At 37.3% G+C, this 25,886-nt stretch overlaps 1 protein-coding gene across 6 annotated transcripts in view; it reads left to right on the forward strand.

Moving 5' to 3' along the window:
• LOC136400349 (guanylate-binding protein 4-like) overlaps positions 1-22,008 on the forward strand; it is a 63,943-nt gene extending 41,935 nt beyond the window's left edge. For 3 of the 6 annotated variants that reach the window (XM_066376860.1, XM_066376861.1, XM_066376862.1), the window contains exons 8-12: positions 8,382-8,662; positions 18,130-18,342; positions 19,739-19,841; positions 20,137-20,330; positions 21,593-22,007. In XM_066376860.1, coding sequence (XP_066232957.1) covers positions 8,382-8,662; positions 18,130-18,342; positions 19,739-19,841; positions 20,137-20,330; positions 21,593-21,811 — 1,010 coding nt within the window. In that variant the 3' untranslated portion in view covers positions 21,812-22,007. Of the gene's footprint in view, positions 1-8,381; positions 8,663-18,129; positions 18,343-19,738; positions 19,842-20,136; positions 20,331-21,592 lie in introns of all 6 variants that reach the window. The other 3 variants (XM_066376865.1, XM_066376864.1, XM_066376863.1) reach the window with 2 other exon arrangements.
• Positions 22,009-25,886: the final 3,878 nt, after the last annotated feature.

Consider the following 25,886-nt stretch of genomic DNA (forward strand, 5'->3'; position numbering starts at 1 on the left):
TTTTGGGGGTTTTTTTTGTTCTTTTTTTCTTCTTCTGCTTTTGTTCTTGGTTTTCCTTTATTTGTTTGTTTTTGTGGCATTTTGGGCACTTTTTACATTGCTTTTTAACTCACTAGCATTCCTCCCAACCCAAAGTCTCCATTGTATTTAGTCTTCACTCCACTTAATACAACAGATTTTTACTTATTATTTTTATTTTTATTTTTTTCTTCTTTAATTATTGTTTTTTCTCTCCTTTTTTCTGTTTCCCTCTTATCCCTCTCATTATATCTCTTAGTCGACCATCACTTACAAGCAAATCATTTTATGCTTGTCTAAGATTTTCTCCTTTTTTTTTTTTTTTTTTTTTTTTTTTGCATTTAGTAGGTCCCTACTCCCTTTTTTGCCCCTTGAACTCTTCACCCCAAATTAGGCCCTCCATTCTAGGCAGTTTTTGTTCCATTTAGCATAATATAATTCACAAGTCATCACGATATTTCCCTAAGGAGGTGAGAGGAGGGGAAGAGAAGAAAGAAAAAAGGGGGAAATGATAAATTATTACTTTTTTTTTTTGTGGAGTGTTTTCCTTTTTTTTTTTTTCCTTTTTATTTTTTATTAATTCTAATTAACACTATCAACAAGACCACCTTCAGATGCCAATAAGAAAAAGGAAATCGAACATTATGGATACAAAAGATAGAGAGGTAACACAAATAGATGTGGAAAAATCTATGGAGAAAAGATTTAACATATTGGAAGCCTTGGCGCCAAATGACAGAGAATTTAAAATAGAAATCTTAAAAATACTCAGAGATATACAAGAAAACACAGAAAGGCAATTTAGGGAAATCAGAAAACAACTCAATGATCACAAAGAATATATTACCAAAAAATTGAAACTATAAAAACAAATCAAACAGAAATTAAAAACTCAATTCAAGAGCTGAAAAACGAGGTAACAAGCTTAGCTAATAGAACAGCCCAGATAGAAGATAGGATCAGTGAAATAGAAGACAAGCAACTTGAGGCACAACAGAGAGAAGAAGAAAGAGACTCAAAAATAATAAAAAACAAGAAAGCCCTACAAGAATTGTCTGACTCCATCAGAAAGAATAACATAAGAATAATAGGTATTTCAGAGGGAGAAGAGAAAGAAAATGGAATGGAGAATATACTCAAACAAATATTAGATGAGAACTTCCCAAGCCTGTGGAAAGAACTAAAGCCTCAAATTCAAGAAGCAAACAGAACACCGAGTTTTCTTAACCACAACAAACCCACTCCAAGGCACATAATAATGAAGATGACACAAACCAATGGCAAAGAAAAAATTCTCAAGGCAGCCAGGGAAAAGAAGAATACAACATATAAAGGAAGGCCTATTAGATTATCATCAGATTTCTCAGCAGAAACTCTACAAGCTAGAAGAGAGTGGACCCCAATATTTAAAGCCCTGAAAGAGAGGAACTTTCAGCCAAGAATACTATACCCATCAAAGCTATCCTTCAAGTACGAAGGAGATATAAAAATATTCACAAATACAGAAAAGATGAGAGAATTTATCATCAGAAAGACCCCACTCCAGGAAATACTAAAGGGGGTTTTCCAACCAGATTCAAAGAACAAAAGAAAATGTAACCACAAGTAATAGCTCCACCAAGAAAACAATAAAACCAAACTTAAACTGTGACAACAAAAGAAAAAAAAGGGGAGAAAGGATGAAGATTAACAGTAGCAAAGGACGATGAAGCACAGAAATACTCATAAGAAAGGGTACTACAATGAATATGGTAGGTACCCTTTTCATTACTTAATGGTAACCACCCTTGAAAAAACCACCACAAAAACACTTGACTTAAAAAAAGTAGCAACAGAGGAAAGAAGTATGGAATACAAACAAACAAAAACAAACGATAGAAAAACAAAAGAGAAGAATCAAACAAGATACAAAACTAACAGAAAGCAATTTATAAAATGGCAATAGGGAACCCACAAGTGTCAATAATTACACTAAATGTAAATGGATTAAACTTACCAATAAAAAGACACAGAGTAGCAGAATGAATTAAAAAAGAAAATTCAACTGTATGCTGCCTACAAGAAACTCATCTAAGCAACAAGGATAAAAACAAATTCAAAGTGAAAGTCTGGAAAACAATACTCCAAGAAAACAACACCCAAAAAAAAGCAGGTGTAGCAATACTCATATCTAATAATGCTGACTACAAGACAGAAAAAGTACTCAGAGACAAAAATGGTCATTTCATAATGATTAAGGGGACACTGAATCAAGAAGACATAACAATCCTTAATATATATGCACCAAACCAAGGAGCACCAAAATATATAAGACAGCTACTTATTGACCTTAAAACAAAAACTGACAAAAATACAATCATACCTGGAGACCTCAATACACTGCTGACGGTTCTAGATCGGTCATCCAAACAGAGAATCAATAAAGATATAGTGGCCTTAAACGAAATACAAGAACACCTGGATATGATAGACATCTACAGGACACTTCATCCCAAAGCGACAGAGTATACATTTATCTCTAGTGTACATGGAACATTCTCAAGAATTGACCATATGTTGGGCCACAAAGACAATATCAGCAAATTTAGAAAAATTGAAATTGTGCCAAGCATATTCTCTGATCATAAAGCCTTGAAACTAGAATTCAACTGTAAAAAAGAAGGGGAAAAACCCACAAAATTGTGGAAACTAAACAACATACTTCTAAAAAATGAATGGGTCAAAGAAGAAATAAGCGCAGAGATCAAAAGATATATACAGACAAATGAAAATGAAAATACGACATATCAGAATCTATGGGATGCAGCAAAAGCAGTAATAAGAGGAAAGTTCATATCACTTCAGGCCTATATGAACAAACAAGAGAGAGCCGAAGTAAACCACTTAACTTCACACCTTAAGGAACTAGAAAAAGAAGAACAAAGACAACCCAAAACCAGCCGAAGAAAGGAGATAATAAAAATCAGAGCAGAAATAAATGAAATAGAGAACAGAAAAACTATAGAAAAAATCAATAAAACAAGGAGCTGGTTCTTTGAAAAGATCAACAAAATCGACAAACCCTTGGCAAGACTCACCAAGGAAAAAAGACACAGGACTCAAGTAAATAAAATCCAAATTGAAAGAGGAGAGATCACCACAGACATCATAGATATACAAAGAATTATTGTAGAATACTATGAAAAACTATATGCCTCCAAATACAACAATCTAGAAGAAATGGATAAATTCCTAGAACAATACAACCTTCCTAAACTGAGTCATGAAGAAGCAGAAAGCCTAAACAGATCAATCAGCAGGGAGGAAATAGAAAAAACTATTAAAAACCTCCCCAAAAATAAAAGTCCAGGCCCAGACGGTTATACTAGTGAATTCTATCAAACATTCAAAGAAGACTTGGTTCCTATTCTACTCAAAGTCTTCCAAAAAATTGAAGAAGAAGCAATACTTCCAAACACATTTTATGAGGCCAACATAACCCTCATACCAAAACCTGGCAAGGATGGCACAAAAAAAGAAAACTACAGACCAATATCTCTAATGAATACAGATGCTAAAATACTAAACAAAATACTGGCAAATTGAATACAACAACATATTAAAAAAATAATACATCATGATCAAGTGGGATTCATCCCAGAATCTCAAGGATGGTTCAACATACGTAAAACGGTTAACGTAATACACCATATCAACAAGACAAAGAACAAAAACCACATGATCTTATCAATAGATGCAGAAAAGGCTTTCGATAAAATACAACACAATTTTATGTTTAAGACTCTCAACAAAATGGGTATAGAAGGAAAATATCTCAACATGATAAAGGCCATATATGATAAACCATCAGCCAACATCATATTAAACGGCATAAAACTGAGGACTTTCTACCTTAAATCAGGAACAAGACAGGGTTGTCCACTCTCTCCACTCTTATTTAACGTGGTGCTAGAAGTTCTGGCCAGAGCAATCAGACAAGACAAAGAAATAAAAGGCATCCATATCGGAAAAGAAGAAGTAAAGGTATCACTTTTTGCTGATGATATGATCCTATACATCGAAAACCCAAAGGACTCCACAAAAAGATTACTAGAAACAATAAACCAATACAGTAAGGTTGCAGGATACAAAATTAACATACAAAAGTCCATAGCCTTTCTATATGCCAACAATGAAATATTAGAAAATGAACTCAAAAAAATAATCCCCTTCACGATCGCAACAAAAAAAATAAAATACCTAGGAATAAACATAACAAAGAATGTAAAGGACCTATATAAAGAAAACTACAAGGCATTGCTAAGAGAAATAGAAATAGACACAATGAGATGGAAAAATATTCCTTGTTCTTGGATAGGAAGAATAAATATAATTAAAATGGCCATATTACCCAAAGTAATATAAAAATTTAATGCAATTCCCATCAAAATTCCTATGACATTTTTTAAAGAAATGGAACAAAAAATCATCAGATTTATATGGAACTATAAAAAACCCCGAATAGCCAAAGCAATCCTAAGGAAAAAGAATGAAGCTAGGGGCATTACAATACCTGACTTTAAACTATATTATAGGGCCACAATAATCAAAACTGCATGGTATTGGCAGAAAAATAGACACTCAGACCAATGGAACAGAATAGAAAGCCCAGAAATAAAACCACATATATATGGTCAAATAATCTTTGATAAAGGGGCCAACAACACAAAATGGAGAAAAGAAAGCCTCTTCAACAAATGGTGCTGGGAAAACTGGAAAGCCACATGCAAAAGAATGAAACTCGACTACAGCCTGTCCCCGTGTACTAAAATTAATTCAAAATGGATCAAAGACCTAAATATAAGATCTGAAACAATAAAGTACATAGAAGAAGACATAGGTACTAAACTCATGGATCTGGGTTTTGAAGAACATTTTATGAACTTGACTCCAATGGCAAGAGAAGTGAAGGCAAAGATAAATGAATGGGACTACATCAGAATAAAAAGTTTTTGCTCAGCAAGAGAAACTGATATCAAAATAAACAGACAGCCAACTAAATGGGAACTGATATTTTCAAACAACAGCTCAGATAAGGGCCTAATATCCAAAATTTACAAAGAACTCATAAAACTCAACAACAAACAAACAAACAATCCAATAAAAAAATGGGAAGAGGACATGAACAGACACTTCTCCCAGGAAGAAATACAAATGGCCAACAGATATATGAAAAGATGCTCAGCTTCATTAGTTATTAGAGAAATGCAAATCAAAACTACAATGAGATACCACCTCACCCCTGTTAGATTAGCTATTATCAACAAGACGGGTAATAACAAATGTTGGAGAGGCTGTGGAGAAAAAGGAACCCTCATACACTGTTGGTGGGAATGTAAAGTTAGTACAACCACTATGGAGGAAAGTATGGTGGTTCCTCAAAAAACTGCAAATAGAACTACCTTATGACCCAGCAATCCCTCTACTGGGTATATACCCCAAAACCTCAGAATCATTGATACGTAAAGACACATGTAGCCCCATGTTCATAGCAGCACTGTTCACAGTGGCCAAGACATGGAAACAACCAAAAAGCCCTTCAATAGAAGATTGGATAAAGAAGATGTGGCACATATACACTATGGAATACTACTCAGCCATAAGAAATGATGACATTAGATCATTTACAGCAAAATGGTGGGATCTTGATAACATTATACGGTGTGAAATAAGTAAATCAGAAAAAAACAAGAACTACATGATTCCATACATTGGTGGAACATAAAAAGGAGACTAAGAGACATGGACAAGAGTGTGGTGGTTACCAGGGGTGGGGGGAGGGAGGACGCAGGAGGGAGGGAGGGAGAGAGTTAGGGGGAGGGGGAGGGGCACAGAGAAAACTAGATAGAGGGTGACGGAGGACAATCTGACTCTGGGCGAGGGGTATGCAACATAATTTAATGACAAGATAACCTAGACATGTTTTCTTTGAATATATGTACCCTGAATTATTAATGTCATCCCATTAACATTAATAAAAATTTATAAAAAAAAAAAAGATGCAAAAGACCTTTACTTGGAAATTATAAGACACTGAAGAAAATACAAATAAATAGAAGCGTATTCTGTGTTCATGAATAGGGAGAATTAACATCTTTAAAATTCCATACCACTCAAAGCAATTACAGATTAATACAATTCCTATCAAGATACCAATGGTGTATTTCAAAGAACCAGAAGAAATAGTTCAAATAACATATGTGGAACCACAAAAGACCTCAAATAGTCACAGCAACTCTTGAGAAAGAAGACCAAAGTTGGAGGAATCACTCCACCTGATACAAATAATACAAAGCCACAGTAATTGAAACAGCATGGCACTGGCATAAAAACAGTCATGTAAATCAATGGAAAAGAATAAAGAGCCCAGAACTCAACTCATTACTATATGATTGATTAATATTTGACAAAATGGACAAAAAAAATACAGCGAGTAAAGAAATCTATTCAATAAATGGTATTGGGAAAATTGGGCAGAGAAGTACAAAAAAATGAAAGTACACCATTTTCTTATACAAAGTATAAACTGAAAATAGATTAAATACTTAAACACTAGTACTGAAACCATAAAAACCCAGAAGAAAACATGAACTGTAAAATTGTGTGCATTTCTCTTAGCCACATATTTTCTGATATATTGCCTCAGGCAAGGATAACAAAAAAAATAAACAAATGAGACTAAGGGGGTCCTCGGTTACAACACAGTTTTGTTCCTATGACAGTGACGTAACCCGAATTTTGTTGTAAGTCGAAATACACCCTAGCCTAAGTCACTGACCTATCCTAACACAGTTGCAAAATCATAACCTAGAACATAACAACAAAACTAAGCCACAGAAAAAGGAAAAGGACATAAATATACTGTATTTACAATGTACTGCATATTCTTCCACCGCATGCAACCAAACCAGTTTGCCCACATAGTCCATGAGTATGACGCTAACAGTGAAAGCCAAAACACTCACATCTCAGTTTTTTTAAGTGTTTATGGAAGTGAGTATCATAAACTCAAAACATCGTATGTCAGAAACTGTAGTAACCCAAAGATTCCCTGTATATCAAACTAAAAGATGTTACAAAACAAACAAAAACCATTAACAAAATAAAAATGCAACCCATTGAATGGACAACATATTCACCAATGAAATATCTTATAGGGGCTTAATATCTAAAACAGCTCAACATAAAAAATAACAATTTAAAAAATGGACAGAAGACCCGAATAGACACTTCTCCAGAGAGGGCAAACACATGGCCAATAGACATATGAAGACATGCTCAATGTCACAATTCATCAGAGGAATGCAAATTAAAACCACAATAAGATAACATTACATGCTTGTCAGAATGGCTACCTTCAATAAATCAACAAATATCAAGTGTTAGTGAGAATAGAGAAGGTGGAGAATAGGGAACCGTCATGAATTGTAGGTAAAAATTTTTAGATTGTGGAAAGCAGAATGGAGAAATTAGAACTGGCACTGCCTTATGATTCATCAATTCCACTTCCGGGGATATATCCAAAGAAGCCTGAAACACTAATTCAAAAGAATATATGCACCCCTATGTTCATTGCAGTTATTTACAGTAGCCAAAATTTAGAAGCATCCCAATTGTCCATCAGTGGATGAGTGTGAGTGTATAAAAAAGCTGTGGTACATTTACATCATGGAATATATTTCACATCTATAAAAAAGAAGAGAATACTACCTTTTGTAACAGCATGGATGGACCTGGAGAGTATTATGCTAAGTGAAATAAGCCAGTCAGAGAAAGAGAAGTACTCTATTATTTTATTCATACATGGAATTTAATAAACAAAATAAACAAAGTAGAAACAGACACAGAAAGAACTGACAGAAAGCTTAGGGAAGAGGGGGATTGATGACAGGGTGAAACAGGTGAAGTGATTAAGAACAAAAAGAATCCTAGACACAGACAACAGTATAGTGATTACAGAGTAAAATGTGGGAGGGGAAATGGGGATGAGGATGTAGAGCATAAAGGGTGATGGAAGGAGACTTGACTTGGGATAGTGAACACACAATACAGTATACAAATGACTAATTATAGAATTGTATTTCTGAAACCTATAAAATATTAACTAATGTCAACCAAAGAATTCATTAAAAAATAGTAGACAGGACACACAAAAGTGAAAGGAGAAGATAAGGATGCAGACAAGGAAAAATATGGGGAGAAGAAAAACGAGAAAACAAAAAAAATTATTTCAATAAAATTGTTTTAGAATGCTGCTCTCTAAAACTTGTACAACAATTAGTGAGAAGTTGCATTTCATTTCCTAAATAGCATGTATCTTTCAGGACTGGGGACTCTGGCAAAGGCCTATGTGGGTGCTATCAACAGTGGGGCAGTGCCTTGTTTGGAGAACGCGGTGACAACTCTGGCCCAGATTGAGAACTCAGCGGCTGTCCAGAAGGCAGCCGAGCACTACAGCCAGCAGATGGCGCAGCGAGTGAGCTTCCCCACAGACACGCTCCAGGAGCTGCTGGGTGTGCACATGGCCTGCGAGAGGGAAGCCATTCAATTGTTCATGGAGCGCTCCTTCAAGGATGACAAGTGGGAGTTCCAGAAGAAGCTTATGGTAATATGTCTTAGTATATATTCTTCTTGAAAACTGTCCTAAAATGATGCCGAGAAACCCCTTTTGTGATCCACAGTGCATGTCTCTCACTGTAAAATGAGCATGGATTCTTCTGAGTGACAGAGCTATACAGACTACTATCCACACTTCTTTCACAAGATTCTTTATGTTCTATTACTACAAAACAGAAGACCGTGTGCTTAGCCACTTAAAACAACACACATGTTGTTCAGGTCAGATTCTAGCACAAGTTATGAGTGCCATGCTCAGAGACCATAGCTGAAAACAAGGTTCAAACAAGCTTATGTCATACGGAGGCTCTAGGAAACTCCCCTCCATCTTCAGGCCAGTAATGGTGCATCATATCCTTGTATTGTTTCCAATCTCTCTGAACCGTCTCTACCACCAACTGGAGAAGCTGCTTTAAAAGGCTCGCGCCCTGGCTGGTTGGCTTAGCCGTAGAGCGTCGGCCCTGCATGTGGAAGTCCCAGGTTCGATTCCTGGCCAGGGCACACAGGAGAGGCACCTATTGGCTTCTCCACCCTTTCCCCTCTACTTTTCTCTCTCTCTCTCTCTCTCTCTCTCTCTCTTCCCCTCCCGCAGCCAAAGCTCCATTGGAGCAGAGTTGGCCCGGGCTCTGAGGATGACTCCATGGCCTCCACATCAGGTGCTAGGATGGCTCTGATTGCAGTAGAGCAACGCCCCATAGGGGTGGAGCATCACCCCCTGGTGGTCATGCCGGATAGATCTCAGTTGGGCGCATGCCCAACTCTGTCTGTCTCCCTTCCCCCCACTTCTCACTTCGGAAAAATACCAAAAAAATTAAAAAATAAAATAAAAAGTTTCGCGTAGTTAGGCAATGCCCAACTGGAAATTCCCATCTTAAAATCAAGCTGGGCCCTGGCTGGATGACTCAGTGGTAGAGCATAGGCTCCACTGTGGATGTCTGGAGTTGGAATTCTGGTCAGGGCACACAGGGGAAGTGCCCCTCTGCTTCTCCACCCCTCCGCCTTTTACTTTTCATTCTCTCTCTCCCTCTCTCTCTCTCTCTCTCTCTCTCTCTCTCTCTCTCTCTCTCTCTCTCTCTCTCTCTCTCCCCTCTTCCTGCAGCCATGGCTCAGTTGGAGCAAGTTGGCTCCAGGTACTGAGGATGGCTCCATAGCCTCTGCCTCAGGCATAAAAAGAGCTCAGTTGCTGAGCAATGCCCCAGATGGGCAGAGCATCACCCCTGTGGGGTGGACCCTGATTGAGATGCATGCGGGAGTCTGTCTCTGCCTCCCTGCATCCCAATGAATAAAAAAGAAATCAAGCTGGACTGTATAACATAATCTAATCATTAGATTCATATTCATCACATCCATAGGCCCATGTACTATGTAGAGAGTGGATAAATGAAAGAGAACAGTTAGAAGACTTCATAATTCTACTTACTATAGGCACCTTCACAAAAAGTTTGTCTTTGAACCTTTCTTTAAATATAGGTTACAAAAATCTCTCAATTCATATACAAGGAACCCAAATTTATTTAAATACAGAAATAAAGAAAATAAATTTTATTTTTCTGGGGTTTTTTTTGTTTTTGTTTTTGTGTTTTGTTTTGTTTTACAAACTCTCATTGAAAATATTTATGACTAGTTTAAGACTGTTCAGAGACCACAACTCATTACTGGGCAGTTGATTTGCTATTTAAATACATGGTGGCTAGAAGTAGGCTTACAGTTGTTCATATGGAAAATAATCAATAAATTACACAAGAATAAACTCTGTATTTTGTGTACTCACAGCTGTAAACCTCCTTTTGCCCCATTCTGTCTTTTTTTCCATAGCAACCCAAGTTTGCAGAGGAAAGTCCTGTTGAATTTTTTATTGTTTGTTGTCTATTAGTCTTACTTCTGAAAAAGAAACCATGCATAATACTAGATTACATATTTGAAAGTTGCTAGTGAGTAAATCTTACAACTATTTATCAAGAGGAAAATAAATGATGGGCAGAGATTTCACTTGGGATAGTGAACACACAATACAGTGATGATTGGTAGAACTGTGCACCTAAAATTTGTATAATTTTGTTAACCCATTTCACACCAATAAATTCAATGAAGTAGAAAAAAAAAGAAAGAAATGTTTCTAACTATGTAAGTGTGGGATATTAGCTAGACTTACTGTGGTTATCATTTCATAACGTATACAAATACTGATTCTTAAATTGTACACCTGAAAATAATATAATGTTATTGTCAGTTTTATATCAACTGGGGGAAAGGCACATGGAATTCATGTCTACCAACCCCATCATTTCACAGGTATTGAGCCTGAGCCAAAGCAAATAAGGGACTTTCCACATGATGCTTGGTGATTGCAATTCCTAGTCCACTCTGATGCTATCAGACTGCTTCTTTTATTTTTCTTTTTAATTTTTTCAATAACAGTTAACATACAATATTATATTTCTTTCAGGCATATGCATAGTGATTAGACACTTACATAACTTAGAGATTGCTCATCCCAAAAAGTCTAGTACCCATCTTACACTGGAATAATAGACAATGTTACTCCAGTATTATTGGCTTTTTTTTTTTTTTTTGGATTTTTCTGAAGCTGGAAACGGGGAGAGACATTCAGACAGACTCCCGCATGCACACCCACCAGGGGCAACGCTCTGCCCACCAGGGGGCGATGCTCTGCCCCTCCGGGGCGTCGCTCTGCAGCGACCAGAGCCACTTTAGCGCCTGGGGCAGAGGCCAAGGAGCCATCCCCAGCGCCCGGGCCATCTTTGCTCCAATGGAGCCTTGGCTGCAGGAGGGGAAGAGAGAGACAGAGAGGAAGGAGGGGGTGGGGGTGGAGAAGCAAATGGGCGCTTCTCCTATGTGCCCTGGCCGGGAATCGAACCCGGGTCCCCCACACGCCAGGCCGACGCTCTACCACTGAGCCAACCAGCCAGGGCCTATTGGCTATATTTTTTATGTTGTACATCACATCCCCATGACTGTTTTTCTAACTGGTACTTTATACTTCTTAATCCCTTCCCCTTTTTCACCCATTGCCCCAAACTGCATGCCGTCCATCTGGCAGCCATTAATTTCTTCTCTATAAGTTTGTTTCTATTTTGTTTTTACATTTATTTTGTTTTTAGATTCCATATATAAGTAAAATTATATGGTATTTGTCTTTCTTTGTCTGACTTATTTTATTCAGTATAATACTCACTTTTTAATATTTTGAGGAGCTTTCTTACTAATTTTCATGGTGACTGCACCAATTTAAAATTCCACCAGTAGAACATGACAGTTCCCTATTCTCAACATCCTTGCCAACATTTGTTTGTTTGTTTGTTTGTTTATTGATGATAGCCATTCTGACAAGTGTGAGGTGATATCTCACTGTGGTTCTAATTTGCATTTTCCTGATGATTAGTGATATTGAGCATCTTTGTATTCTTTTGGCATTCTGAATGTTTCTTTGGGAGAAGTGTCTATTCAGGCCTTCTGCCCTTTTATTAATTTGTGTGTGTGTGTGTGTGTGTGTGTGTGTGTGTGTGTTAAGTTGTATGAATTCCTTATATATTTTGAATATAACCCTTTACCAGATATATCATTGGTGAATATCTTTTTTTATTCAGTAGGTAATTTTTTGTTTTATTGATGGTTTTCTTCTCTCTGCAAAAAACATTTTAGTTTAAGTTAGTCTCGTTTGTTTGTTTGTTTATTGTTTCCCCTGCCCATGGAGACATAGCATATATCTGTAAAACTAGAAGTGATGTCAAAGTCTTAGGATTTCAGTTCTTACATTTAAATCTGTAATTCATTTTGTGTTTATTCTTGTATATATGTCTGTCTAGTTTTCCCAACACTATTTATTGAAGAGACTGTCTTTATCCCATGCATATTCTTGCCTCCTTTATCACAGATTAATTCACCAATAGGTGGGGGCTTGTGTCTTGGGTCCCCATTCTCTTCCATTGACCTAGGTACCTGTTTTTATGTCACTGCCATGCTGTTTTGATTACTATAGATTGTATAGTTTCATATCAAGGAGCATATCTCCAACTTTGTTCTTCTTTCTCATGACTGCTTTGCCTCTTCAGGGTCTTTTATGGTTTCACATAAATTTTAAGATTATTTAGCTCTGTGATAATGTCATTGGTATTTTGACAAAAATTGCATTGAATCTATTGATTGCTTGGATATTATGGACATTTTAATGATGTTAATTCTTCCCATATATGGCCATAGTATATCTTTCCATGTTTTTGGTATTGTTTTCAGTTTCTTTTATCCGCATCTTTTAGTTTTACAAGTACAATTCTTTTACCTCACTGGATAAATTTAGTCCTAGGCATTTTATTCTTTGTTATATAGTCATAAATGAGGTTGTTTTCTTAAATCATCTTCTTGATCATTCATTATTAATGTATAAAACTACAATTAATTTCTGAATATTACATAGCTTTGAATCTTTGTACTTTCCTGAATTTATTTATTAGTTTTAATAGTTTTTAATGAAATCTCTAGGGATCTCTATATATAAAATCATGTTATCTGCAATTAATGACAGTTTTACTTTTTTCTTTTTAATTTAAATATCATTACTTCTTTTTTTGTAATGACTGCTGTGACTAGGATGTCCAATATGATATTGAATAAAATTGGTGGAAGTAGACATGCTTGTCTTTTCCTGATCTCAAAGAAAAAACTTTTCTTTTCACCATTGAGTATGATGTTATCTGAGAGTTTTTCATACATGCCCTTTATTATGTTAAGGTATATAGCCTGTATTCCAAATTTGCTCCATTTTATTATAAATTGATGTTGGATATTGTCAATTTTTTTGCATTGATTAACATGATCATATTATTTAATTTTTCATTTTGTTTATGTGATTTATTTCATTCATTGATTTGCAAATGTTGAACTAACTTTGCATCCCAGGAATAAATCCTACTTGATCATGGTATATGAACTTTTTAATGTATTGCTATATTTGGTTAGCTAATCTTTTGTTGAGGATCTTTGCACTTCAGTTATACTCCTATAACTTTCTATTTTTGGAATATTTTGTCTGACTTTGATATCAGGATGATGTTACCCTCTAAGTACTTTGGAGGTCTTCAGTCTTCTTTGGTTTTTTGGAATAATTTGAGAAGAATAGGTACTAATTCTTCTTTGAATGTTTTCTAAATTCACCTCTAAAGCCATCTGATAAGGGCTTATGTTTGTTGGGAGGGTTTTTTTTAATCATTGATTCAATTTAATTAGCTATCAATAATTCATTAGTTATCAATCTGTTCAGATATTTTATTTCTTCCCAATTTAGCTTTGAAAGATTTTATGTTTCTAAGAATTTCTTCCAGCTTGTTCAAATTGTTTGCATACAATTATTCATAATATATGCTTATAGTCCTTTGTATTTCTATTGTGTCAGTTGTCGTTATTCCTCTTTTGATTCTGACTTTATTTACTTGAACTTTTTCTCTTTCTTTTCTTTTTTGATGAATCTGTTTAAAGATTATTAATTCCATATATCTTTTCAAAGAATCAGCTCTCGGCTTCTCTGATTTTTTCTTTTCTATTGATATTTTTTAGACTTTGTTTTATATATTTTCATTCTATTTATTATTTCCTTCCTCCTACTTAATTTGGTCTATTTTTTTTTCTGGTTTCTTTAGTGAAAGGATAGATTGTTTAAGTTTTTCCTGTTTTTGGTGGAGGTAGGCCTGTATTCAGTGGTGGGATTCAAATAATTTAACAACGGGTTCTCTGCCCTAATGACCATTTTAAGTATAAAAAAAACATACCAAAAGGTAGTTTTTTATGCATTTAATACTTGAATAAGAACAATAAAAGTGGTATACAAAACTAGATTATAAAAAAGTGTTTTTAAAATATTAATGAAAAAATATTGAATAATACCTGACAAAACACAATAAAATTTCTATTTAAGGTATTTCCATACTGCTTCTTGATTGGCATCTTCACATGCGATTTTTTTCACTTATGGACGTATTGAAGATTACTACGGGCACTTAGAATATGCTGTTGCGCTGATGAATGTTAAAAAAGAGTAAGGAATGTACATTTGTGATTTCCACATTGGGCGGCTACCCATGCATCCACCTTAGAGAGAACCCTAGTTCCAAGTGCCATTTTAACAACCGGTTTGCCGAACTCAGCAAAAAATTAGGTATTGGTTCTACTGAACCAGTGCAAACCAGCTGGATCCCACCACTGCCTGTGTGCCTATAAATGTCCCTCTGAGATGTCCATTGGCTGTATCCCATAGTTTTGGGGTACTTGTGTTTCTATTTTTATTAGTCTCAAATATCTTTCAATTTTTTTCCTTTGATCTCATTGTTAACCCCTTCTTTGGTTAGTAGCATATTATATGTTTGTGTTTTTCAGTTTTCTTCCTGTCATTTAATTCTAGTTTCATACTGTAGTGATCCTGAAAGATGGATTAATGTGTACTTTTTTTTTTTTTTTTTAAGGTGGAAACGGGAGAGACAGTCAGACAGACTCCTGCATGTGCCTGACCGGGATCCACCCGGCTCGCCCACCAGGGGGCGATGCTCTGCCGAGATCAGAGCCACTCTAGCGCCTGGAGCAGAGGCCGAGGAGCCATCCCCAGCGCCCGGGCCATCTTTGCTCCAATGGAGCCTTGGCTGCGGGAGGGGAAGAGAGAGACAGAGAGGAAGGAGGGGGGGAGTGGAGAAGCAAATGGGCGCCTCTCCTATGTGCCCTGGCTGGGAATCGAACCAGGATCCCCCGCACGCCAGGCCGATGCTCTACCGCTGAGCCAACTGGCCAGGGCCAGATTAATGTGTACTTTAAGGCTAGTGTTCCCTTGTTTATTTTTTGGCTGGAGATCTATCTATTGATATCAATGGTGTGTAAATTACTCTACTATAACTGTATATGTCAATCTCTGAATTTATGTTATCAACATTTGCTTTATATACTTAGATATTCCTACTTTATGTGCATAGATATTTATGAGTTATATTTTTTGTTTGATGAATCCCTTTATCATTTTTAAATGCCCTGCTTTCTCTCTTGTTGCAGCCTGTGTTTGAAAGTCAGTCTTGTCTGTTAAAACTATTGCTACTGCAATTTTATTCTTTTCCAACACTTGACTTTCGGTTTGTGTGTGTCTTTTGATCTGAAGTGGGTCTCTCGTAGGCAGCATATGCACAACTCTTGTGTTTTTATCTATTCAACTACTTCATGTTTCTGACTGGAGCATTTAGTCTGTTTAAAGTTAATGTAATTATAGATGAGCATGTAGTTTTTAGTATTTTATTATTTATTGAATGATTTTATAGTTCTCTATTTCTTTTTTATTCTCTTGCTCTCTTATGTTTTGATTACTTTCTACAGCATTGTGTTTGCCTCCTTTTCTCTTTATTTTTTTATATCTCTTATAGATTTTTGGTTTGCACTTGCCATTTGCTTCATATACACCATGTTATGTCTATTCTGTTCTACTTTTAGTTGATGGTTATTTAAGTTTGAACACAATTGAAAATCACTAATATTTTTACTTCTTCCAAGTTTCTTTTTTATTAGTGATTTACTCCTCGGTATGTATGGTTTATGTGCATTTTTGTTTATTGTAATTACATATAATCTTCCTACTTTTGCCTTTTAACCTTTGTACTAGCTTTATATTTAGTTGATCCACTGCTTTTATTAAGTGTTTGGATTTGTTAGTGAGAATTGGTTATTTTTTCTATATTTCCTTATTTGTATTTCTTATTTTTGATTTTTTTACTTTAAAAAGTACCTTTAACATTTCTTGCAATATATGCTTGGGAGTGATGAACCTTTTAGCTTTTTCTTGTCTGCAAAACTCTATCTTGTTTAAGTGTAAATTAAATTATTGGGTCAAGTAATCTTGGTTATAGTCTTTGCTTTTTACCACTTTAACTATTTCATGCTAATCATCTCTGGCCTGCATAGTTTCTGTTGAGAAATCAGCTGACAGTCTCATGAAAGCTTCCTTATACATAACTAACTGCTTCTCTGACTGCATTTAAGGTTCTCTGTTTATCTCTTACCTTGGCCATTTTAGTTATCATGTATCTTAGGACAGGCCTATTTGACTTCATCTTGTTTGGGACTCTCTTCACTTCTTGGACTTATATGTCTGTTTCCTTCACCAGGTTAAGGAATCTTTCAGTCATTAAGAAGAGAGTGTCCTGTAGTGACCTATAGTGCAGTCTTCCTGGTTAACTTAAGTTGGCTGCTCTAGGGATTTGTGTACCCTCCTTTTGTTGTGAGCCTTCATTTCTCTTGACACATCAGTAAGGTCTGATGACTACAGGGATGAGTTGTGTATGAATCCTGATCTCACAGTGCAAAAGTTTCTTTATAGCATGGTTCTGGTGCCAACTAAGCTCACCATTCAGATATGTCATTTTAGAAATGATTGTATAGTGCTCTGGTGCAAACTAAATCAGGCCACCAGGTGTGTTGGTTTTGAAGCCTTTTAGAAGTTCCAATGTAATTCATGTTCAACTGCCATTTGTATCTGCCTTAGGGCCTCTTGGTGGGAGTTAAAATATGCTCTGCAGTTGGTTTCCACCTGTACTGGATGTGATGGTTCTTGGGAGAGACTATGCTGTGAACAGCTCAGGTGACACTAGTATCAGGCTTGCAGCCCATTGGTGGGCACCATGATGTGAGTTGAGGCTTTTTACCAGTTTTTACCCTGACTTTTGTATCTTCTGAAGCTAGCCAATTAAGTTTCTCTTTGTATATCTCTGGAGTCTTTCAAACTTCTACCCCTGCAAGGTTGGAGAAAGTGAGTTTATGAGTAATTGAGCCCTTTTCAGGCCCATAAAAAGCAACACTTTGGATTCAGAAGACTTTCTTCTCATTCATTTAAAATCTTTCAGGTGTTCACAGACAAATGTTACAGCAACTCCTCTTCCAAGCACTCGTTTTATGGGCTGGGGTTTATCATTCCACAGGGTGGGACTGACCAACCGAGCTGTCCTTCTCAATTCTTAATTACCACACTGTAGGTATGGGACATGCTTGTTCCACATATCTGTCCTTCCTACCAATCCTGTGTGGCTTCTTCTTTATATTTTTCTCTCTCTATTTTCTCCTTTCAATTGGGTTATATTTTCCTTGAAGCCTCCAGCTTTTCCTCCTGTTCCTTCTCTTTTTGTCCTAGCAGCTCCTTTTCTTCTCAGCTTCTAAGTTTTTGGCATGCTCAGCTGTTCCCCAAGGGTTTTACAGAGGACAGAATATCAGTTATGCTAGTCTACAGATGATTCTCCAAGCTGATTGTTCTATAACTTTTTTGTAAATTTGATGTGGTCCTGGGATGAGTTGACCATACCACTTACCTATTTTGCCCCATTATTCAATTCAAAGTCAGACTACTTCTTCCAAGAGAATCACAGAGGGACCTTCCCTTCTAACAGCTTCTTTCCCTCGGATTTCTCCACATTTCTCTGACAGGAAACCATAGAGAAGAAGAAAGATGATTTCTTGCTGCAGAATGAAGAGGCATCTGTCAAATATTGCCAGGATCAGCTTAAGAAGCTTTCAGAGCCACTGATAGAAGGCATTATGAGAGGAAATTTCTCTCAGCCTGGAGGATACACTCTCTACTCAGAAGAAATTGACAAGGTTGAAAAGTCCTATTACCTGGTGCCCAGGAAAGGAGTTAAGGTGAAGTATAAAAAGAGGGGGAAAGAATTTCACACTGGAGTCACAGGGTCTGTCTGGATTCTCTTGAAAATTTAAGACCATGGGACCATATGTGCAGAGAATGCAGAGCATGGTGATATCTGTACATTTTCAGCTTTTGTATACACAATTAGTTAGATAATCTTAAATAAACCAGAAATAGATCTTCTCAAATATGGAATTTATTATTATAAATCTAGATATAAAAAGACCATCTGTTTTATTTAATAAATAGTTTTTGCGCTTAGCATAAGAAATACCATATTTCCCCCTGTATAACATGCACCTTATTTCAAAAATTTTGTGGTCTAAAAACTGGATACTACTTATAGAGTGGTTGTAGACATTTTTACTTGCATTTCCCACTTTTTCACACTTGATTTTGCATTCATTGTTAAAGACAGTGATTCATTATCAAACACAGATGAGCTCAAGCTAATGAATGAGAGTTTTTACAGTGATAAGAAGTTTATGAATTTTATGATGAATAAAACTTGAGTTCAATAACTTTATATAATATATTTTTTTCAAATTTCAGGCCCCAAAATTTAGGTGCATCTTATATATGGGAGCATCTTTCTTATACACTGGGAAATATGGTATATAATTTGAGAAACACTGTTCTCCAAAAGCTTATGATCTTACTGAAGTAGGACATATAAATAGTCAGTTGGATATGATGAGATATGGTTATCATGCAAGTATACATGATAGTGATGATGATGATGGCTAACATATATTGAGCACTCACTTTCTGTTACAGGTATCACCTTAGGTGCTGTATTTGGATTATCAATTTAATTCTTAGAATAATATGAATATAGGTGCAGCTGTCATCCCCATTACACAACTAAGAAATGTGATGTACTGAGATGTTAACTGAGCTGCCTAAGCACACACAGCCAGTGAGTGGTAGAGATGGTGGGTCAGGTCTGTGTACTTGACATCCCATTCAAATCTTAGAAGGAAATTCAGCAGATCTTCATGGAAGAGAAAGTAGAAGCTGCAAGCCAAAGTATCAATAAATGCTATCTGAATAAAGAAAGGGTAGAGTAGAATCCAGTCAAAGAAAAATAATGTGCAGGTAGTGTAATAATAGAGGATGAGTGTTTGTAGAACTGTACCTAAATCTGGCTGTCTGGAACCTGGGTTTGTGATGGTGGCATCATTAAGATAAGAAGCTAGGGAGCTAGAAAAGAGGCTGCTATACAGAGTTTTACTCTACCAAAGAGGTTGGATTTTTTATTGTGGCTGTGGCGAAAGGTAATTAATATGGGATCCTAAGAAGGATGAAGAATTTTCAGGATCAAATTTGTAGTTTTATTGAACAACAAATCTTTGCTCTTCTTTGTTTGTTTTATTTATTTATTTTTTTAAGGGAAATGAGGTCTTCCAGACTTTCCTGCAGTCACAGGCTGCAACAAAGGAATCCATCCTGCAGGCAGACAAAGCCCTCACTGCTGGGGAGAAGGCTCTAGCAGGTACAGGGCAGGGCTCTGACCACAGGGAGGGGAGGCTCCTGCAGTGCCCTGTAACAGGTGTGAGAGCAAAACCTTCCTGAAACAAGGTGCTTCCTGTCCTTCTGTCCTACAACTCTACTAAACTGAAAATAACCAGGGAAATTCTGGAAGCTCATTGAGTCAGTTAATGCCTTTCCAACACATTCTGAAACAGATTTCTCCTTACCATTTTAAAGTCATTTTAGTCCCTGAAATTAGGGGAGTACAGCTCAGCTATAACTGCTATTCTTTCCTCTCTACAACCCTTGGGGAACAGCTGAGCATGCCAAGAATTTGGAAGCTGAGAAGGAAAAGGAGCTGCTAAGACAGAAACAGAAGGAACAGGAGGAAAAGTTGGAGGCTCAAGAGAAGAGCTTCAAGGAAAACATAACCCAACTGAAGGAGAAAATGGAGAGAGAAAGAGAAAACATCCTGAGAGAACAGGAAAGGGCACTGGAGCACAAGCTGAAGGTAAGTCCATGTGGGTTCAGGGCAAAGCCTAAAGGACAGGAACCTGCTTCCTCATGAAGGGAAGAGCAAAACTTTAAAGTCAGAAACCCTGAAGGAAATCCAAAGGCATATGACTCAGTGAATTGTCAGATTAATCTGATCTTCTAATTCTTTAAATCAAAAAATTCGCCCTGGCCGGTTGGCTCAGTGGTAGAGCGTCGGCCTGGCGTGTGGGGGACCCGGGTTCGATTCCCAGCCAGGGCACATAGGAGAAGCGCCCATTTGCTTCTCCACCCCCCCTCCTTCCTCTCTGTCTCTCTCTTCCCCTCCCGCAGCCAAGGCTCCATTGGAGCAAAGATGGCCCGGGCGCTGGGGATGGCTCCTTGGCCTCTGCCCCAGGCGCTAGAGTGGCTCTGGTCGCGGCAGAGCGACGCCCCGGAGGGGCAGAGCATCACCCCCTGGTGGGCAGAGCGTCGCCCCTGGTGGGCATGCCGGGTGGATCCCGGTCGGGCGCATGCGGGAGTCTGTCTGACTGTCTCTCCCCGTTTCCAGCTTCAGAAAAATACCAAAAAAAAAAAAAAAAAAATTTCAACATCTTCTGTAGTATTAGAGTTTGCAGGGTACAAATGACTTGCTCCAGGCTCCTGAAGTGCTGTTTGTGGTGATTTCAGGTTCTCATTGTGCCCCTAAGTGAATAGGACCTCAGACCTTAGGATGTTTGTTACAACCATCAATAAAACTTAATGTGGACTCATTTGGTTGAAAATATCAGATTGTATCTGATATGATATATAAAATGCTGAAAACTCTTAAATATGCTGCATCAGTTTCTAGGTCTTCCTGATTCATTCTGTATACCCAGAGTACCATGCATACTTTGTCCCTACCTGCAGTGTGATAACCAGTGTTCTGCAGAGAGTCAGAATTCCCATCATGTGTTACATGTGTGTAGTCATCCTGTTTCAGTGCAATAGGGAAATAGAATTAAACTTCCATTCTTCCCAAAAAACATCCTTAGAACAGGAACACATTCCCGGTAATAGTTGTCATTTCTGACTCAGCCTAACTCCTCTCCAACCCTGTGAGATTTTGCTGAGGGACCCTAGGAAAGTTGAAACCATGGTTACTCCCACTATCAGGAAACAAAAGCTGGAAACTTGAACAAATACATCAACCACCACGTAAGCTAGTAGAGAAATAGAACGTGCTGAGCTGCTGCAATCATTAAATACAAAGAGATGATTATATGGAACTTTCATAAGACAACTCTCTCCCTTTTACAGATGCAAGCAGAACTACTTAATGAAGGATTTGAAAAGAAATCTGAGGAGATGATGAAAGAGATAAATCAACTAAAAGAAGAGGTTGAAGAAAATAAAAACAGTTGGTCTTCAATACTAAAAGAAATTGTTAGTGTGGCAGGTGGTGTATTACTTGGAGCACTCGGTGGGAAAGCAGGGAAGATAATTGCTGGAGTGAAGAAGTTAGGGCTACGTTTTTAGATAGGCTAAGAATTTTCAGTAAATATTTTATAGAAGGTTCATTGTGTCTTAATAGTATAACACTATGAGTCTTTTTCAAGTATGTGTGTTATTGTAGGTTCACCCAAAAAATGTTTAAAAATAAAGAATGATTACAAAAGAGCATCAGCGCCTTATGTATAAAAGGGTTTAATTTTGATAGAATTAATTAATTTAAAGAAATAAAACACATGTTAGAAAATGATTTATTCATATTAAAGATTTAAGTAAAACAAAAAAGAAAACAAATGGTAAGGTGAAGAAAACACTGGTAATCTGTATTATAGTCACGGATTTTATTTCTTCAGCTACAATGATTCCTATAAACAAAGAGCAAATAGCAACAACCACATGTTTTAAATAGGCAAAAATATTTAACTTCATTGATTATAACAGACTTGCAAAGTAAAACGAGGAGGTTGCCATGTCACCAGTCAGATGGTCTAGAAAGAAAGTTTTGATAAGACACTAGGTAGGCAATGAATGGTTCAGGAAACTGGCAGTCTCTCCGATGTGCTACAGAAATACAAATATGTATCAAAATGTAAAAAGCAAGTACTATTGATCTATCATGTCCACACTTAGGAATAAACCTTAAGATTTATTGACCCTCGCTGAAAATGACATATGTAGTACTAAATTTCTATCAGGATTCTTGTAATTCCAAAAGACTAGAAACAATTTTGAATTTCTGGGTCTTATACTGGTAAAGTAAATCTTGAGACGTGCTTACAAAGGAATACACTACAGTCACTAGTGTGAAAGGGGAAGCTCTGTTTGTAGGAATATGAAGAAACCTCTAAGATGCAGAAGGTGTGTACCAGCAAATTTAGAAAATAATGAGTATGTGCGTTTATGACCATCTATGTAGAAAAATACAACATAAAATATCATCCGTGGAAACAACAGGAATGAACATGCGTAACTGAGGTAAGACATGAGAGAACAGCTAACTTTATATATTTTCTAGCCCTTTAAACCTTGTATGAATTATTAATTATTTAAACAAAAATAAATGTGATTACTCAGATTAAAAATGAAATAATAACACATGAAAGAGAAAGTTCCCATGACAGGATCAATTTGACACTACCAGAAATACCATAATTCATCTCAACAGGAAGAGTCTACTTATCACAGGAAAGAGAAATTACAAGATGTGCATCTTAATTTTATTGTCCCTTGGGCCTCTCAATAAGGCCTTGAAAATTGAGTCCCTACTTTATGTTCAAATATAAAGTCTACCGGAATGTCAGCTGCAGTGGTCTCCAAATTCTTGCTGCAATTTATAAAGATGGTGATTTAGACAGAAAACTTTTCAGGGTCAGCTCCAATATTTTAATTCTTTTTTTTTTTAATTAATTTTAATGGGGTGACATCAATAAATCAGGGTACATATATTCAAAGAAAACATGTCCAGGTTATCTTGTTATTCAATTCTGTTGCATACCCATCACCCCAAGTCAGGTTGTCCTCCGTCACCTTTTATCTAGTTTTCTTTGTGCCCCTCCCCCTCCCCCTCTCCCTTGTTCCCTCCCCCTGCCCCGCATAACCACCACACTCTTGTCCATGTCTCTTAGTCTCGTTTTTATGTCCCACCAAAGTGTGGAATCTTGCAGTTCTTTTTTTTTTCTGATTTACTTATTTCACTCCATATAATGTTATCAAGGTCCCACCATTTCATTGTAAGTGATCCGCTTTCATCATTTCTTATGGCTGAACAGTATACCGTGGTGTATATGTGCCACATCTTTATCCAGTCTTCTATTGTTGTTGTTTTTTTACAGTGATTAAAGCCTTTAAGCAAACTCGTGACCAATACAGCAAGAATCCATAAAAGAGTAGTGTCCTTAACAAGTTCACCAAGTCCAAGTTGGCCCCAACACCATGCCAAGTCCCTGATAAATGCAACCCAACCCCAGTTCAGTCTGTTAGGAGCTATCCAAAGGAGCAGGAGTCCAGGAAAAGTCCACATCCAGGAAAAGTCTGCATGGCACTGGAATTGTTGTCACAATTCTATACTTTGCTGCTCACATCCAAGTCCCAATGACTGCTGCTTCAGGCTGGTAATGATTCAGGTAGACTGGAAAAGCCATCTGCAGCATGTGTGGATATGGAGCTTCTGTTCTCCTCTGCCTGAAGAGATGAGACCAGGTTGCTTTCCCTGGAGCTCTGCGACTGTGGCTTGGTAAAGAGAACCTTGGGATACACTAAGCTGGGTGGCAAAGGTAGATTCATAATAGAAGTTGGCAAAAAAGGGAAAGAAAGCTCCAAATTAGGAGTAGGTCCCAGCCTGAAATATAAGTGGGGCATTGAGGTAGGAGGAATAAAAAAACACTATATATTAAACAAAGCAGCAGAAAATAGGACTATCAACACCCACAACAGAGATCTTCAAGGGAAGAATAAAAAACCTGACTATTCAGGCAAGACATAGTTAGGTGGCCCTTGTGCAAATAAGATCAGTTTACCTGCTTCTTGGAAGAAATACCCTAGGCTCGTCCACAGTGTCATAGATGGGGCCGATGGCCCTGAGCACCTTCAGCCTTCAGTGGCAAACCCCAGTATTCTGGGCAAGGTTAGGTCATAGGTGGCTGGAGTAGGGCTGGAAGAGACTGAACCCTTCCTTAGAGGAGCGAGGGGGAAGCCTACCTTCCAGTGTCCCTGTTTCCTCACAGCAGAGACATGTAAGTCTGGCAGGCTTTAGCTCAATGACCTTCCTTTGCCACTATTGAAGCAGGACCCAGATGGCATCCTAGGAGACCCTTTTGTGGTGTTGGAGCCTTTAAGGGCATATCCTAAAAGCTGGTAGTTCCCCTGATCTCTATTGGGCTTTATCTGCCTCTCGGTATCTTAAAAGCCATGCTCAGAAGATCTCGCTGAGGGGTTTGAGGATCCTCATCCGCCTATATAAATCTTCTCCATATATCTGAGGCTATTTGGAAAAAGACAAAACAGTGTTATCAGCTGGATCAAATAAAGAAGGTAGTAGTTTGCAGGAGAAAAAGATTTGGCGTCTCCTGTTCATCAGCATTCAAGAGAAATTTAAAATTTTTTAAGTAAAAAGCATGGTATGGTAAACCTGTAGGAGTTCCAGGATATGACTCCCCCCTTTTAATTTTTTTTTTAAATTGACCTTAAAATATTTGCTGGGTACACTTTATTTTTTTTTAATTTAATTTTATTTTTTTAATGGGGTGACATCAATAAATCAGGATACATATATTCAAAGATAACATGTCCAGGTTATCTTGTCGTTCAATTATGTTGCATACCAATCACCCAAAGTCAGATTGTCCTCTGTCACCTTCTATCTATTTTTTTTTACAGGGACAGAGAGAGAGTCAGATAGAGGGATAGATAGAGACAGATAGACAGGAACGGAGAGAGATGAGAAGCATCGATCATCAGTTTTTTGTTGTGACACCATAGTTGTTCATTGATTGCTTTCTCATATGTGCCATGACCGCGGGCCTTCAGCAGACCGAGTAACCCCCTGCTCGAGCCAGTGACCTTGGGTCCATGCTAGTGAGCTTTTTTGCTCAAGCCAGATGAGCTCAAGCTGGCTGTTCCGGGGTCTCGAACCTGGGTCCTTCCGCATCCCAGTCCGACGCTCTATCCACTGCGCCACCACCTGGTCAGGCCTGGGTACACTTTAATAATACCTTGACTTTAAAGATTGTAAGAAATACACATAATTCGAAAGGTTTGACAATATACAGTAAATGCTTTTGCTCCATATGCAGGAGCATTGTCAGTTTAACCTGTTTAGGAAATCCAATAATAGACCAATGCATACAGACAATGAGCTACAACATGCTTAGCAGCCTCTCCTGTTCTGACAGAGGTTACTTTAAATCCAGAATATGTATCCACTGTAACGTGGACATAGGACTGTTTGCCAAATGAAGGTATATGAGTAACATCCATTTGCCAAAGTTGTCCTGGTAAGGGACCTTGAGGGTTAACTCCAAATGAAGGGACAGATTGTAGTATAGGACCCCTTGGACAGAATTTCCCAATCTGCTGTGCTGCTTCCTGAGAAATTTGAAACTGT

The sequence above is a fragment of the Saccopteryx leptura genome, chromosome 3 (assembly GCF_036850995.1).
Source record: "Saccopteryx leptura isolate mSacLep1 chromosome 3, mSacLep1_pri_phased_curated, whole genome shotgun sequence".
Taxonomy (NCBI): domain Eukaryota; kingdom Metazoa; phylum Chordata; class Mammalia; order Chiroptera; family Emballonuridae; genus Saccopteryx; species Saccopteryx leptura.